Genomic DNA, 15,729 nt, shown 5'->3' on the forward strand with positions numbered 1-15,729 from the left:
CCGCTGGTGTTGGTAAACACACTCAAGAACTCTTTGATTGATGTCCTTAGCAAGCTTCCTTCCTTCCGTGCAAGTGCTGCTTCATCAGGATGAAGTTCACCGCACTGCAATTAAGAAAATCATTGTGAACCGCAAGTCTGCAAAGCTTAAATAGACGAATTTCCCTCGTACTAATACACACACACCAGTGGAACCTAAACTGACTCCGGTGCTATCCTTCTGTTACTGTCTTTCTTCCGAACATAGTCGTGGCCAAAAATATTGGCACCCTTGCACTTTTTTTCAAATAATGCACCATTTCTTCCAGAAAATTATTGAAATTAAAAAATATTTTGGTATCCGCATATCTATTTGTTTGGTTTGCAGTGGAACAAAAAAAAGAAGCTGAAAAAATGACAATCTTGGCTTATTCCACACAGAAATCCTAAAATGCCACGGACAATATTATTGGCACCTTTTAGAAGTTGTTAGAAATGATTAGATTTCAAGCAGATGATTCTCCTTTACTTTGGAATTGAACTCACCTGTGGTGAGTTGCAGGTACCTTCAAGATAAAATCACTCATTCAACTAGTTTGAATGGAGAAAATGAGTCATTCTGCTGTTTTGTGTAACTGTGTGTACCGCAATAGGCATGAAGAAAAGAAAGAAAACCAGAGAATTGTCTGGGGAGGTCATAAGATTGTAGCCAAGCATGGACAATCTCAAGGCTACAAGTCCATCTCTAGACACCTTGATGTTCCTCTGTCCACAGTACGCCATGTTATCAAAGTTTAAGGCCCATGGCACTGTAGCCAACCTCCCTGGATGTGGCCGCAAGAGAAAACTTGATCAAAGATTGCAGCGAATGATTGTTCGAATGGTGGAGAAAGCACCTCAATCAACTGCCAAACAGATTCAAGCTGACCTTCAGACACAAGGTACGACAGTTTCAACTCGCACCATCCGTCGCCAACTCGATGAAAGGGGGTTCTATGGTAGGAGCCCGAGGAGGACCCCACTGCTGAGAGAGAGACGTAAGGATGCCTGACTGAAATTTGCCAAAACATGCCTGAACAAGCCAAAATCCTTCTGGGAGAATGTCCTGTGGACAGATGAGACCTAATTAGAGCTTTTTTGTAATGCACATCATCTCGATGTTTACAGAAAACAAAATGAAGCCTTCAAAGAAAAGAACACCTTCCCTACAGTCAAACATGGAGGAGGTTCAGTGATGTTTTGGGGTTGCTGTGCTGCCTCTGGCACTGGGAGCCTTGAATGTGTGCATGGCATCTTGAAATCATGAGATTACCAAGGCATTTTTGAGCGCAATGTTGAACCCAGTATCAGAAAGCTGGGTCTCCATCGAAGGTCATGGATCTTGCAGCAGGACGATGACCCCAAACACACTTCAAAAAGCACCCAGGAATGTTTCAAGACAAAACGCTGGACTGTTTTGAAGTGGCCAGCAATGAGTCCAGATCTAAGTCCCATTGAACACCTGTGGGGAGATCTGAAAACAGCATTTGGGAGAAGTCACCCTTCAAATCTGGGAGAATTGGAGCATTTTGCATAAGAAGAGTAGGCCCAACTGCCAGTAGAGAGTGGAGGAAGCTCATTCATGGCTATAGGAAGCGCTTGACTGCAGTTATTTTGTCCAAAGGCTGTGCTACCAAATATCAAGTCTAGTGTGTCAGTAATTTTGTCAATGCCATTTCTTTATATTATCGGAATTAAAAGGACATATTAAGTTCTGAATCAAAAACAAAGTTTCTGTAAAATGTACCGTGAAATAAATAATTGTGGAGACCAAATACTTTGGTCAATTTCAACTTATTTTTTGAGAAAATTGTGAGTTATTTGAAAAAAGTGCAAGGGTTCTTCATCCTAAAGACTTCCGTTTCCGGTTCCCCGGGTGAGGTTGTGTGTTGTCCGTGCTCGTCCACGTCGGTCAAAGTTGTTTTTTTCCTCAAAGTTAAGTGTTTTGTTTTGCTGTGTTTGTGTCTACTGTGTTTCTGGTTTGATCGTGTTTTGCATTTCGTGCACAATTGTGTATTAGTCGGTCTGTTTGGTCGTTCGTGATTTTGGGGCCTGGTTAGCCTCGAGGCCTGCCCAGTCGCGTCGTATGGTCTTTTGTTATTCACGTTCGATCTCTCTCTGAATTTTTTTTTTCACCCCCTACTTTTTCCCTAATCTCTTACCCATTGTTTGATGTCTTAAATACAAAAAAAAATAATAAAATAAATAAATAAATAATTACCTTCTCTCCTCGTGATCTTCCCGTCCGTGTCCACGTGTTCTTCCCTCCCCCGCTCGTGTCCATGTGTTCTTCCCTCCCCCACCCATGTCCATGTGTTCAACCGGTGGTTTTGCTTTAAAAATGTTTAAACTCCCCCCCTGCCATGTTGTATTTCTTTGTATATGACAACTCGATTTTTTTCCTTCCTGTTCAAAAATCTGATGTGCATGGAAGAAGTTTCGGGAACTGAGTGGCGTGCTGATGAGGAGGAGAGTGTCGCTGAAGCTGAAGGGAAAGGTGTATGCTGCATGTGTGAGAAGTGTTATGAATTATGATTTATGGGAGCGAGACATGGGTAATGAACGTAGAGCAGCAACGAAGGCTGGAAAGGGTGGAAATGCGAATGGTTCGATGGATGTGTGGAGTATCGTTGAGAGAGAGGAAGACAAATGATGAATTGCGAAAGATGATGGGAATATTGCCTGTGATTGATGCTGTGAAGAGGAACAGGCTGAGATGGTTTGGTCATGTGTTGAGGAAGGATGAAAGTGACTGGTTGAGAAGAGTGATGGAAATTGATGTAGAAGGAAGTAGAGGACGGGGAAGACCGAGAAAGACTTGGCTAAAGATGGTGGAAGAAGAAATGTGGGCAAGGGGGTTAACAAGGAGAGATGCAGAAAATAGGGCAAAATGGAGAAGATTGTCATGGGCACCGCAAGGCTAACCCCCGCTCTAGCAGGGAAAATGGCCTTAAAATGCATGTTGTTGTTGTTGTTGTTGTTGTTGTTGTTCAAAAATCTGCAATCAATTTGCTCATTAAATCCTTCCATTACAAAAAAAATTCAATCCCGTACAATTCTTTCTTTCTTCATTCTCTAAACTCGCACTCATTCCACCCCTCCTCAAACGTTCTCAAACAGATCTGGGATTTGAATATCTCAAGAAACCCAGTCTGGAACAAATGTTCAATTTTCTTCAATCATTCAAAACTTTCAAATTCCTGCCCCCCACCCCTCCTCCTCAAATTTCCCCCCTCACCCCTCTCCCTCAAATCTCCCTGCTCACCACTCCCCCTCAATGTCCTCCCCTCACCCTCCTCAAATTTTCCTCCTCACCCCACCCCTTCAAAACTCCTGCCTCACCATTTTTCTTCCATTCTCCCCTCTCACCCCTCCTCCTCAAAGTTGCCTCTTAACTCCTCCACAAAGCTGCCTCCTCCCCGCTTACTCTCCCTTCCAACTCGTACCTCCACATCCTCCAACCTTCGACTTTACTCTGCCGCCCCTCAAACAACATCCACTATGCCTCGTCCCATCACCATCAAACCTTTTGTCCTCCTCATCCTTTCCCTTCTCCTAACTTTCCTGCAATCTCCAACACACTGTCAACAGCTCTCCTTAACTCCCCCTCTCCTCCCTCATCCTTCCATACCCCCTCCCCTCCCCTGTATCCGATGCTACCCCTCCCTCTTCCTTAACTGTGTGGACCTCAAACATCCGGGGCCTTTGCTCAAACCTGATTGATCTCTCCATACAGGTTGCTTCAGACAAACCAGACTTGATCTGCTTAACAGAAAATTTCCTCCTTCAAGATGTCTCTGATTCCTTAATTTCTCTTCCTGGCTACTCTCTCCTCCGGTGTGATAGACCTGAGCCTCACCCTGGTGGCGGGGTTGTTATTTTTTTTTAATCAAAAACTCTCTTCCTCACTCTCCCTGCACTGCCGCCCTCTCTCCACCACACCCCCAGAAGTACCTCTGGCTTCGGCTTCCCCGCCGCTCCCACCTTTTGCTCATATGTGTTCTGTACCGTCCACCAAACAGTGATGACTCCATTTACATCTCGCTGTCTGACAACATGGACCAACTTCTATCCACTCATCCCAACTCTCTCTTCCTCATATGTGGTGACTTCAACTGTCATCATGCCAACGGGCTGGGTGTGGGTACCTCTCTCACCAGTAAAGGCACCTCAGCAAAGGACTTCTGCGACTCATTGGGACTGACACAATCTGTCAATTTCCCTACCCGGATCTCAGTCAACGGAGCATCATCTCTTCTAGACTTGGTTATGACTAACTTCCCTGCGAATGTCTGCTGTTCTTCTGCTCCAATCGGTTCATCTGATCATGTGCTTGTTAAAGTGGACATCTCTCTGGCCATTCTCAGAGAGCCTCCTCAGCGTCGACGAGTCTGGCATTTCACTCAGACCGACTGGCACGGTCTTCAGGCAGCCATCAATCACCTGGACTGGTCTCCCATCTCCACTGCTTCTGACATCAACTCATCCTGGGAATTCTTCCAAAGAAAATTGCTCTCTCATGCACAGATTTATCCCATCTCATCTTCAGTTGTCATACCCTTCCTCCCATCCATGGTACACAGAATTTTGTGGTGAGGCAGTTGCCCTGAAACAACTTGCCTTTGCTTCTTGGAAGGCTAATCCAACTGAAGGCAATCTCAGTTCCTTTCACAAAGCCAGAAACAAGTGTGTGTCTACCCTCAGGAAAGCCAGGAAACAATATCTCTCTACTCTCAAAACTGAACTCTCAAACCTGTCTCCCTCTTACAAATCCTGGTGGTGTCTGGTCAAATCTGTTTCTGGGGTTTGTTCCCCTTCCATCCCCTTCCATCCCCTCCCTTACCTCAAACGGCTACACAGCTGACGTTGCACATGAAAAAGCTGAATGCCTCAACTCTGTGTTTGCCTCAAAATCTTGTATCCCAAACCCATCTCTCTCTGTACCCACCTTACCCAATCAAACCCAGCTGTTCCTGGACTCTCCTTTCCTTCTCTCCTGACAAGATGGAGAAGTTTCTGTCAAACCTCGATTCTGATTCTGCAACTGGACCAGACGGCATCAGCCCACGGGTCCTAAAATCCTGCTCTGTAGCTCTTTCACACTCTCTCTCTCTCTGTTCTCTTCACCCTCTTTTGCTTAAGGTCATCTACCATCTGCTTGGAAATCAGCCAACATTACTGCTTTACACAAAAAGGTGCAAAAACAGATCCTTGCAACTGCAGACCAATCAGCCTGCTCCCAATCATCAGCAAGGTCATGGAATCCATCATTGTTTCTGATATTAAATCCTTCCTCTTCTCCAATGGCTTGATCTCGGATCATCAATTTGGATTCAGACCAGGTCACTCTACTCTGGACATGCTGCTTCTGCTGTCTCAACAATGGATTGAGGTCCTCAATGCCAAACAGGAAATCAGAACCGTCTCCCTTGACATATCTCATGCCTTCGATACGATCTGGCACCCCGCTCTGCTCACCAAACTCTCATCCTATGATATTAGTGGAAATCTCCACGCATGGCTTGCGGACTTCCTTTCCGGTCGCAGTAAACGTGTGGCCCTGAATGCATTTCTCTCATGTCTCCTTCCTGTTCAGGCTGGAGTTCCTCAAGGCAGTGTTCTGGGCCCTGTGCTTTTTTTGGTATTCATCAATGATCTTTCCAACTCTCTGGAAAATCCTCTCTATCTCTTTGCTGATGACTCAACTCTCTGCCGCTCCATATCTCAACCCTCAGATCGGCAGGCAGCAGCCTCTTCACTCTCCTCAGACCTGGAAGAAATCACAAACTGGGCAAACAAGTGGAACATGTGTTTCAATTCTGACAAATCTCACACTCTCACTTTGTCTCTCTGTAAAGACCGACTGGAAAATCCTCCCAACTACTTTCTCAATTATCCTCTTGAAGAAGTTCTGTCATATCTTTTATGTCATATCATAGCACAGTGTCATATCACTCTAGCTTTTGAGTCTCACTATCTGCCATGATCTTTCCTGGGAAAACCACATTTCAAATCTGGCCTCCAAAGCCAGTCGCCAACTGGGCATCCTCCGTCGTGCGAAGTCCTTCCTTGGCACACCTGAACTCCTCACCACATACAAGGCTTTCATCTGTAGCTCAATGGAATACTGCTCTCCACTCTGGGCTGGTGCTCCTGCCTCACACCTAGCTCTGCTTCACGCTGTAGAAACCAAAGCTTCCAGGGTCATTGGTATCTCCCGCGATGAAGCTGAGTCTGAGGGCCTTTCACTCTCTCACCGCAGGCAGGTTGGTGGTCTTTCTGTCTTCTCCCGACTCCTCTCTGGCCGAGCTCCCCCAGCTCTGTCAGTGCTGTGTCCCCTAAATATTCCTGCAGGACACACAAGAACTGCCAGCAACCCTCTTCTGGTGAAACTGCCAAAATCAAGACTCTCTGCTCACCTTCACTCTTTCATTCCTCTTTTTTCCTGCCTCTGGAGCAAACTCCCACACTCTCTTCCATCCCACTCCTCCCTCCAGGTCTTTAAAACAGCTGTTCACCACCATCTCTTGTCTTCCCCCATCCAAAACCTTGATCTTTTCTACCCCCGTTAATATAACCCAAATCCACATCTTTCAATTCCTGAAATTCCTTGTAGTGTCAGTTTGTTTTGTGCCGTGTACCCCTTCCCCTCCCCACCCCCCCAGCCCTCTCCCTTTGAACAGATCTCCCGATGTCCCTGTTCTCTACTGTTGTGCTTGTTTGCTTCCTTCTCTCTCCCCATCTTGTCTCCCCCTCCCCTTATTGTTTTACGTGTCCGTTTATGTTTTTTGTGTTTTATGTGCTGGCTCTTAAACCAGCCTCAATACTGTATACAAAAAAAGAAAAAGAAAAATGGGTGCCAATATTTTTGGCCACAACTGCATGCCATTTACTGCATCTGTTTCTTGTTCTTGAGCCAGTTTTCTATCCCAGCCCGCACTTGGTAACTTTGGATGTCACTGGACATTATAAACACACTGAATATTTCACACAGTGGAGAGAATGATGTTGGATATTTTCTTTGTTTTTGAAACTTTAGTGTATGAATTGGATTGCACCTGTTGTGGATGCAAACTATTTTGTTTGATCATTTTTACTCAACCCTCAGGATTTACATTATTCGAACTTGTTCATTGTTGGAGCTTTGTGCATCCTGTTTTGATGTTTCCTACACAGTGTTTTTTTTAATTTGATGTGTTGTGTTATGGAAAATGCCTGGGTACTATGTATGATTAAAATACCATTATGCTCCTCAGATTACGTGCCAATTGGACCTCGGTTCTCTAACTTGGTGTTGCAAGCACTCCTCGTATTGCTGAAGAAGACGCCTCCTCACGTGTGTGCGCTAATCTCACATACCAACACAAAACGAACACCTTCGTGAGCTTAGACATGTGAATACAAAAACAATACCCCTGCCTGTTCCCTGCATTTTTTTCATTTGAATTGCTGTAGTTTTTGTTTGCTTTCAAAATTGGCCAGGAGTCTATCAGGTGCATTATTGTACCTCGCGAGCAGAGCTACTGCAGAGCATGGGCCTGTCGTACGTGGATTTGTAAGGCAAGTCAATGGGCTTGCAAGGAAAGAACACAGTGCATATTTAGACATATGAAACAGCTCAAAGGCCAAATCAAAACTACAAATTAGATAGTTCATAGAACATGATACCTGCATAGTCTTCAAGTGTATATATAGGGGGAGGGGGGGGGGGCTTGCTGTTTGTGAGCGTTACGTTATTGAAAATCACTGTGAACCGCAAATCTGAAAACTTAGGGAGTATGAATGAATGAATGATCGTTTTAAGGCCATTTTCCCAACTAGATCGGGGGTTAACCTTGCGGGCCCCATGACAATCATGGTTCCCTGTTTGAGGCAATGTTTTTATGGCCGGATGCTCTTCCTGACGCCAACCCTTGGTCGCCTCTTACGATGCGCAGGGATACGGTGTACCTATTCTAAATCGGGGTACACACCGTTAGGGAGTAAAAAACCACCTTTAGAGGCCATTTTTCCCCGCAAGCGGGGGTTGGCCTTTTTCGGGAACTGTGGTTGTTGTTGTTTTTCGGTCCCCTTTTTGAAGCAATGTTTTACGGCCGGATGCCCTTCCTGACGCCAACCCTTTTTGCCGCCTTTAACGACAAGCAGGGAATTACCAGTGAACTGGTACTCAATTAGCCGATCTCGGAAGGATGACAGGCTGAGTCAACCCCCCTGGCGTTAATTCAGCGATTAGACCGGGATTCGAACCCAGGATCCTAGGATCCTAAGCCGGCACCCTAGCCGCTAGCCCAACACCAGGGAACAGAGGGTTCGTTAGGGAGTAATGGAAAAAATAGCGTTAGGGACTTCAACTTCAAAATTTGTCCAAACTGTACCCTTAACATGTTTGTTCATTGTTTTTGTGCTATTTATTTTCATGAATAAAAGAGTAATTCAGAGCATAAAATAAAGTGTTATTTTCCTGTATGAAGAATATAAAACAAAGTTTATATTCTTGAGTTAAGATTATGAAACTTACATGATGATAAACTTGATGATGATAAACTTGATCCAATAATGTGATGGCGATGTTGATGATTGCGACGATAAAGACAAGTTGACAGAGATGAAGGTGCACCGTGCATAGTCATTATGGTGGCCTCTTTACCCCAAAAAACCACCATGCTCTCTCATGCTACATATCGATGCCCTCTTGATCAATGTTCCAATTCGTGTTCAAAATATAACATTATTTTTAAATAAATTGTTCTATATCACAAACTGACAATCATAAACTGATGACAGACGGACGGACATTAACCAATTGCTTAACCTCACATTTTGCTTCTCGTGCATGGGGTAACTACAACAGCACTCGGTAGCGCACATACCTCCGCCAGGCTGAACCTTTTACGTTTTGTAGCCCACTGCTAGGCCATATCTGCATCTACTCTTTATTCTGTATTACTTATTATTATTTCTTTATCTACTATCTATTCTGGCTAACTACTATTTCGTGTAATCCTAATAGAACCATAAGCTGCTGATCATTGGAACGACGAGCGCACGGAGTGTCCTGCAGGAGATGGGCATGCTGGATGTCTTCAGCACCACTATTCACGTGTCCAACATCTCCGACGCAGCTCAACTTATGGATGCACTCGAGGTTGGTCCTATGGAAGTGGCTCAAGGATGTCGCATGGACAAAATTAGCTTTTGAAAGTAAAAGGATTTGAACTTTTAAGCATTTCTGTAAGTGTGGACTTTGACAGATTTATTTTAAATTATGCCTTTGATCTTCTGCTTGAAATTTAGAAAATAGTACTTAATTTGTATAAGTTAAACCAAGTTTAATGTAAGCAGGAATCAAAACAAGTGTCTTGTAAGTTTTGTGTTCTGGTTGCATCAATGCATTTGCCTCCTGATGTAGTGTTCCCAGTTCATCTTTATTTGATAAAGTTATTTGTACCCATACCTTACCTCTTTTTTTACTTGCAGTTCTCTGTTTCTTTCCATCTTTTCTCTCCTCCTCCTGTTCGTCAAATCCCTTGGTTATTGTGTCCAAGCATTCATTATCCCACTGTCAATGTGTTGCTTTCTCTTCTATATCACCTTGCTCTTCCTACATTTTGTTTGTATAAAAAAGGCTTTGTCCTACAAAGTTTTGCAAATCTTTGGGTTTCTTTTTTTGCCATCGGTGTTCACAACATGCTGTCATTACAGCAACTTGGTAGTTTTGAGGGAAAGGAGCGAGACGAAGTTGCAAGACGTATAAAAGGCAGGACTATCTGGATCGGTATAAAGAAACTGCTTATTCTCATCGAGATGGCGATGCAGGTAAGGTGGAAAACACAGATCCCTCTTTCGCTTGATTTGTATTTTGCAATCTGCCACCTACAACCAGTGTTGTGTTGTGTTTAGACTGGGAGCAGGATGGCCGACTTGATGGTATGGTCTGAAGCAGGATGTTGTGGTTTGCTTTTAAATTGTCTGATAAAACTGGCCAGGATTACCTAACTTGTTGAACAAACCTACTCTTCCATGAGCCTTGACACTATAAAAAAAACCCTGTGTACCAGGGGTGCTTTTTGATATAACAGACAGGGTGCTGATTACTTCTCAAAATACACTGAAATGTGGGTACTGAGTAGCGAGAATCACTGCCATATCGCTGGTTGTTTTTCGCCTCTGAGACCATTCTTTGATTTGTTGTAAATATGGCGTATCTTGTTTTATTATTATTTTCATCAAATACATTTAATTCGATTGATGTTTTTTAACCTCCCGGTATGTTTCACTCTGTTGCGTTTCACGAGAGCTTGACACTAGTGCGACCAGTAAACTGCATCAGGAAATATGGCCGAATAACAGAGGCTTTGCCAAATCACATTGTCATCATCACTTGATGTTCAAATGCCAGACCAAACCTACTAATCAACCATGGTGGTACTGTTTAACAAGACCCATCATCATTGGCTGATTAAAATCCAAAGTTCTTATTGGCTGAAAACTATAACCTGCTGCAGACCTGCCAATGTATTTATCATTGCAGCACAGTCAACAATGCGGCAGGATTATTGCACTTTCATTTGAGCTATCTAGTTTACATTCAATTCGCAGACCGACTATAAAACTGCCAGATATGTGTGCTTTGCAGACTAGGCAAAGACGAGTGTGCCGTCCCTCATATAGTTGGTATGCTGGATGTCCCATCTGCTACCACTAGCTGCTTAACAAAACTCCCATGGTGTCATTCTCAAATAATAGGTGAGGGATCCGCCAGCGCCCTGTCCAAATTCCGAATTCCTGCCTCAACTGCAGATAGCAAATAGTCTGGTATTCTCAGATATCCGCTTGACACCAGGATACACTGCTTGCCAGCACAGATTGTGATTGTTGTGCAGTTAGCAGTTCCTACACTGTAAGCAAAAATGCACACCAAAGTGCTTGCATGGGCCATATCCAGCTACAAAAGGCAACAATTACATAACATTGTCATCAAGAACAGCGATATGCAGCAGCAATGGGATTCCATTGCGACGCTGGTATAATATTGTAAGGACGCTTCCATACGATGCAATAATGACATGAAGTTGGAAATCCTGCTCCTAATTTATACCCACCTTTAATCTTGACTTGAGGTTTTGGTTCCTAGAAGGGAGAGCACATTGCCTGAAGGAGAGCCTTTGCTTGATGAGAGATATTTTTGACTAGCAGTTTTGCCGTTAACGCAGGCATAACGTGATCACTTGTTAATTTTAGAAATAGTTTTTAATTCAAGTATTCTAAGTGATGCCTTGTATAGGACAAGTGAAGCCATTGTGATATCTGTAGAGTGTAGACTCATCTTGCCTGCATGTTTTCTGTTGAACTTTCTTTAGACCGATAAAGATAATCACGTGAACAAGTTTTTGGATCTGTTGGAGGAAGAAGGAGCGTGAGTTTGTGGCTTTCAGCCATAATGCTATTCTTTTTTTGTTGTTTATTTAATTATGATCACTGTATTGTTGGTTTATATTAAAATGATTACTATTGGCTTTTTTGTTTTTGTCTGTTATAGGTTACAGTGAAACAGATGCCTGATCATATTTATACTTTCAACTCTTGTGCATTGGCAACATTTGTTTGGTGGTGGCTAAGCAATCCTTAATATTTGAGTACAAGCAAAGGTCATTCCAAAATGCTTATTTGTTTTGATTTAAGTGTTTTGTCTCATGTAAAAATGCATGTTGTTTCTACAAGTGCTGTGTAGCTGTTTACATTGCCATCCCATGTCACAGCTGTGCCATCTCCAACCAACAATCCAATGAATGTCTTGCATGAGATCTTTTTCAGCTTAAGCTGTCATGTTGTTGGAAAAGCAGTGTCCACCCTTTGTTGGACTTTAAAAATGCTTCGATTGCCATAACGTTGCCAATTTCTTTGCATTGTCTGGATCGAAAACGTCATCTTACTTTATCTCTCCATTATATTGTACTTATCTGGGTGGTTCGTGAAGAGACAGGAAGGAGACGTTTATGAAGGATTCAAAACGCAGCAATGAATCTAACTATCCAATATTTTGAGGCATGGAAATTTGTGGATTAAATATGTGATATCAATGAAAATACATAGCAAATCATGTGTTCCTGTTTAATTTGTGAAGAAAAAGAATCACAGTTTTTAGGATTGGAATCGAGCTGTTATAATTTTACTTACGTAGGGCTTTTATGTTAAAATTCTCTACTTCAGCACAAGGTTTTTTTTTGTTTGTTTTTTTGATGTTGAAGGCCATTAATTTATTATGCTTGCACTGGAAGGGGGAATGGGCTAAATTAGGCAAAGTGGCTGGTTTTGAATCTGAACCCAGATATAAACTCACTGTTAAGAGATGGAGAGAGTTGTGTTGTCTGCAGCCAGACAGAGAGAGCGTCGTCTCATCTGGAGGATTAGAGGAGAGAGGAAGAGAAGGTGTGAGGGGGTTGTGAGAGAAGAGGAAGAGGGTTGGGAGGAGGATTCACATGGGAGGGTTCATAAATGCCATCATATTTGCGTACATAATAAATTATCTTGTCTTCAACAATTCAAGAGTAGCAACCCTCCAAATAGACGGCACATGTACGTTCGTACATTAGCTGCTTACAACACTCGCTTGTCAAGTACAGTGCAATACAAGATAAGAAAAGAAAAAGGTTGATCAAGAGGATGGAAGGATGATGCTGTTTAAAAAGGGAGAAACATTTTGTGAGCAAAATGGTGATGTTTTTGTTTTTTGATCATCTTCAAGTCTGACATAGTTTACTGTAAGTTTTGTTTAGAATATCCAGTTGGTGTAGCAACAATTTTGTATTTGGGCTAATATTGACAGACTTTTCAATTTTGGCATGTGCAATAATAGCAACTTGTGTTGCATGTGCTACTTTGGTAACTCTTCCTGGAATGTATCAGACATTGTTGACCATGTGCTGTAACAATATTTGGTGAAACGTGGTTTTCTTGTGTTGCATGATTAAAGTAGGAAAGAAAAGAAAAACCCAGATGTGGTAAGTTTTGTTTTCTTTGTACAATTCAATAATATGTAATCTCTTTTGGCTCTTGGAGTTCAGCAATTGTTGAGGTCCCATGACATGATAGTACGACAGAGAACACAGCATGATCAATAGTTCTGTGGCCAAGGCTTATGGAAGTCCAATAAAGGAAATCTGGAAGACAACAGAGTAAAGAGGTACAGGTTTGTTTTCTTCTCAGAGCTACGTTGTTTAGTAAAGTAAAGAGGTAAAGAGCTACGTTGTTTGTGTGGGCTTGGCACACACAAACAACGTCGACAGGAAAGCAGCCGAGTCACAGTGGAAGAGGTGGTCGACTCGCGAGACAGCATAAAATGAATGGTCAAGAGATTTGCATGCCAAGCTTGATGCAAAATTGTAAAATCTACATTTTTAGAATACTATTTAGACAATTTGGGGATGTCAGTATAACCTAGTCCTAGAGGTATGCACACTTTCCTTTGAGCTGTCTCGTCTGGTTTGGAATCTGGACCCAGCTATAACCTCACTCTGCTAAAAGATGGAGAGAGTTGTGTTGTCTTCAGCCAGACCGAGAGAGCGTCGTCTCATCTGGAGGTGGATAGATGGAGAGACAGATACAGAGCCGCCCTATCATTGCGTTCATGTCAATGGTTCATCAGACAGAAGTATCTGGACCCATTGGACTACTCACTTTTGCCCACTCCTATTCGTGCCATGTTCACCATTCCCGATTAATGCGTTTATAAAAAATAATCACTGAGCCATGGTTTGCTCGACATTACAAGAACCAAATAGCAATAAATGTATTTAAACCTGCGCAGAGTCAAATGGACAATAATAAAACTTTACAATCTCCATGAATGGGTTAGATCCTTCCTCAAGTTGGTGTATGCTAGATTGTCACACCTGTCTCGACTCAGGGCAGTAATTTAAATTTTGGTTTACGATACCTGTGCGGGATAAGATACGGCCACGGCCAGATAGCTACTGAAAGCAATTTCCAACCGAGTGCTTGCACTTTGCGATTACAGATCGGTGCTGAACACTCTTCGGAGTTTGCAGAGGTAGTAGCTAATTATGTTGGGTGTGGGTGGAAGATTGCTGTGCTCATGGAGATTCAATTCCATACTAGATGTGTGAACAAAATGTGGCTGATGCATGAACAGCAGCTCTGAGGTGCTGAACATTTATATACATGCCAACATTCTGGATTCTATCCAGATAATCTCGTTTTGAGAAATTCGCTCTGTTGTAAATTAACTATGGAATTTTATGGGTTTAGATGACTGATTTATTTATTTATTTATTTATTTATATTTGTGTTATCATTTTTTGACCAGAGTTTGAATGCTGGCTTTTGTTTTAAAATGCCCGCTAGTGTTTGTAATCATTCAGTAAAGATAGGTTAACTTGTTACAACATTGCTTATCGGAAGAAAACAACCATTCATGATTGTTTGTACTTGAAGTTGAACATCATTTTTTTTGATCCAGGTGTGGTTCCAATTGTCTGTTGAACAAACAAAACAATCTGCAGCGAAAAAGCCAATATTTTTGTACTTCTTCATCTGATTGGACAAAACTGTACTCATTTATCAATAAATCAACACTGGGAGAGCAGTATGCATATTGCTGTATACGTAACAGTGACATTTTGGTGAAATGGGATGGAATTAAAGTGGTGAAAGAACACTGGTCACTACATACATCTTGAAGAGAGGACAAAGTCGTGAAGAAAAACTTGTCGATCGGTAGCTGGATACAAATCATGCCATTGCTCCTGGGGCTACACCTAAGGTACGAGATACAGCAAAGAGCAATTACCTCCGCATTACCACAGACGCCAGTAGTGATGACAATGATAAATACCTTCCTATTCCAATTAGGTATGAGAACTGAAATGGGTTGATTGTGAGTTATTGTTTGGATATGTTAACAATTCAAAAGTAAGATGCTGAGACAGTGTTTGAAGTCATCATTGAGTCGCTAACTGAAAAATTGCCTCACTTTTGACAACTGCAGGACCTCTACATCAGAAAATGCAGAGAACATGGTTGGGAAGTAAGGGTGTGACATTGTACGTGTACACGGAAAAAAATATATATAAACGTTTACAAGCCACTTGGTGTACCCAGTGGGTTGCCCATGTCACTTAGCACATCTCGTGACACAGAAGGGTTCTAAGGCCTTCTCAAACATTGAAGATTTCCTTGTGGACAATACTATCACTGATACATCGCTCAAGAGAAAAAGCCAGTTGAGGGAGTACATGGCCTTTAGCGACAGTCATGTGAGAAAAAGAAACATAGGGGCAATACCTCTGGCGCTCAACTGGTAGAATAAACAGTATACTGAAACTAACTAAGGGTATTGACTAAGGGTTGACTAAGGGTCACTTGACCCTTGGCCCTTGACCCTTGGTCACTTGACATTGACTAAGGGTATTTTAAACGAATTTCAATGGTTGCTAGAACACAGGGCAGCATGTAGAATCATACTAACATAATCATAAGACTTTAAACAAACAAAGAAAAAAAACCAACCTATTTTGGGGGGCAACACTGACTCCCCCAACACCATATACCTCCTAAGACCCCAATTTTTCTAATGTCTTGAACAGACAAGCGTACATCATGGGTGATTAAGGTTGTGGTGAAGTTTCATCGAGATTGCGTGTGTAGTTTCTGAGAAGAAAGTAAATACCTATTTTGGGGGGCAACTCCCCCT

General features: G+C 42.5%; 1 protein-coding gene across 3 annotated transcripts in view; it reads left to right on the forward strand.

Moving 5' to 3' along the window:
* Nucleotides 1-13,012, forward strand: part of NSF (N-ethylmaleimide sensitive factor, vesicle fusing ATPase) — a 74,521-nt gene extending 61,509 nt beyond the window's left edge. The window contains exons 17-22 of one of the 3 annotated variants that reach the window (XR_010981452.2): nt 7,274-7,353; nt 9,028-9,162; nt 9,720-9,833; nt 10,654-10,763; nt 11,378-11,433; nt 11,557-13,012. Coding sequence is in view for 1 of the 3 variants with exons in the window: in XM_068097474.2 (XP_067953575.1) it covers nt 7,274-7,353; nt 9,028-9,162; nt 9,720-9,833; nt 11,378-11,433; nt 11,557-11,566 (395 nt within the window). In the remaining 2 variants the exon portion in view is untranslated. Of the gene's footprint in view, nt 1-7,273; nt 7,412-9,027; nt 9,163-9,719; nt 9,834-10,653; nt 10,764-11,377; nt 11,434-11,556 lie in introns of all 3 variants that reach the window. The other 2 variants (XR_013624316.1, XM_068097474.2) reach the window with 2 other exon arrangements.
* Nucleotides 13,013-15,729: the final 2,717 nt, after the last annotated feature.

The sequence above is a fragment of the Myxine glutinosa genome, chromosome 1 (genome assembly GCF_964187855.1).
Source record: "Myxine glutinosa chromosome 1, kmMyxGlut1.1, whole genome shotgun sequence".
Classification (NCBI taxonomy): Eukaryota; Metazoa; Chordata; class Myxini; order Myxiniformes; family Myxinidae; genus Myxine; species Myxine glutinosa.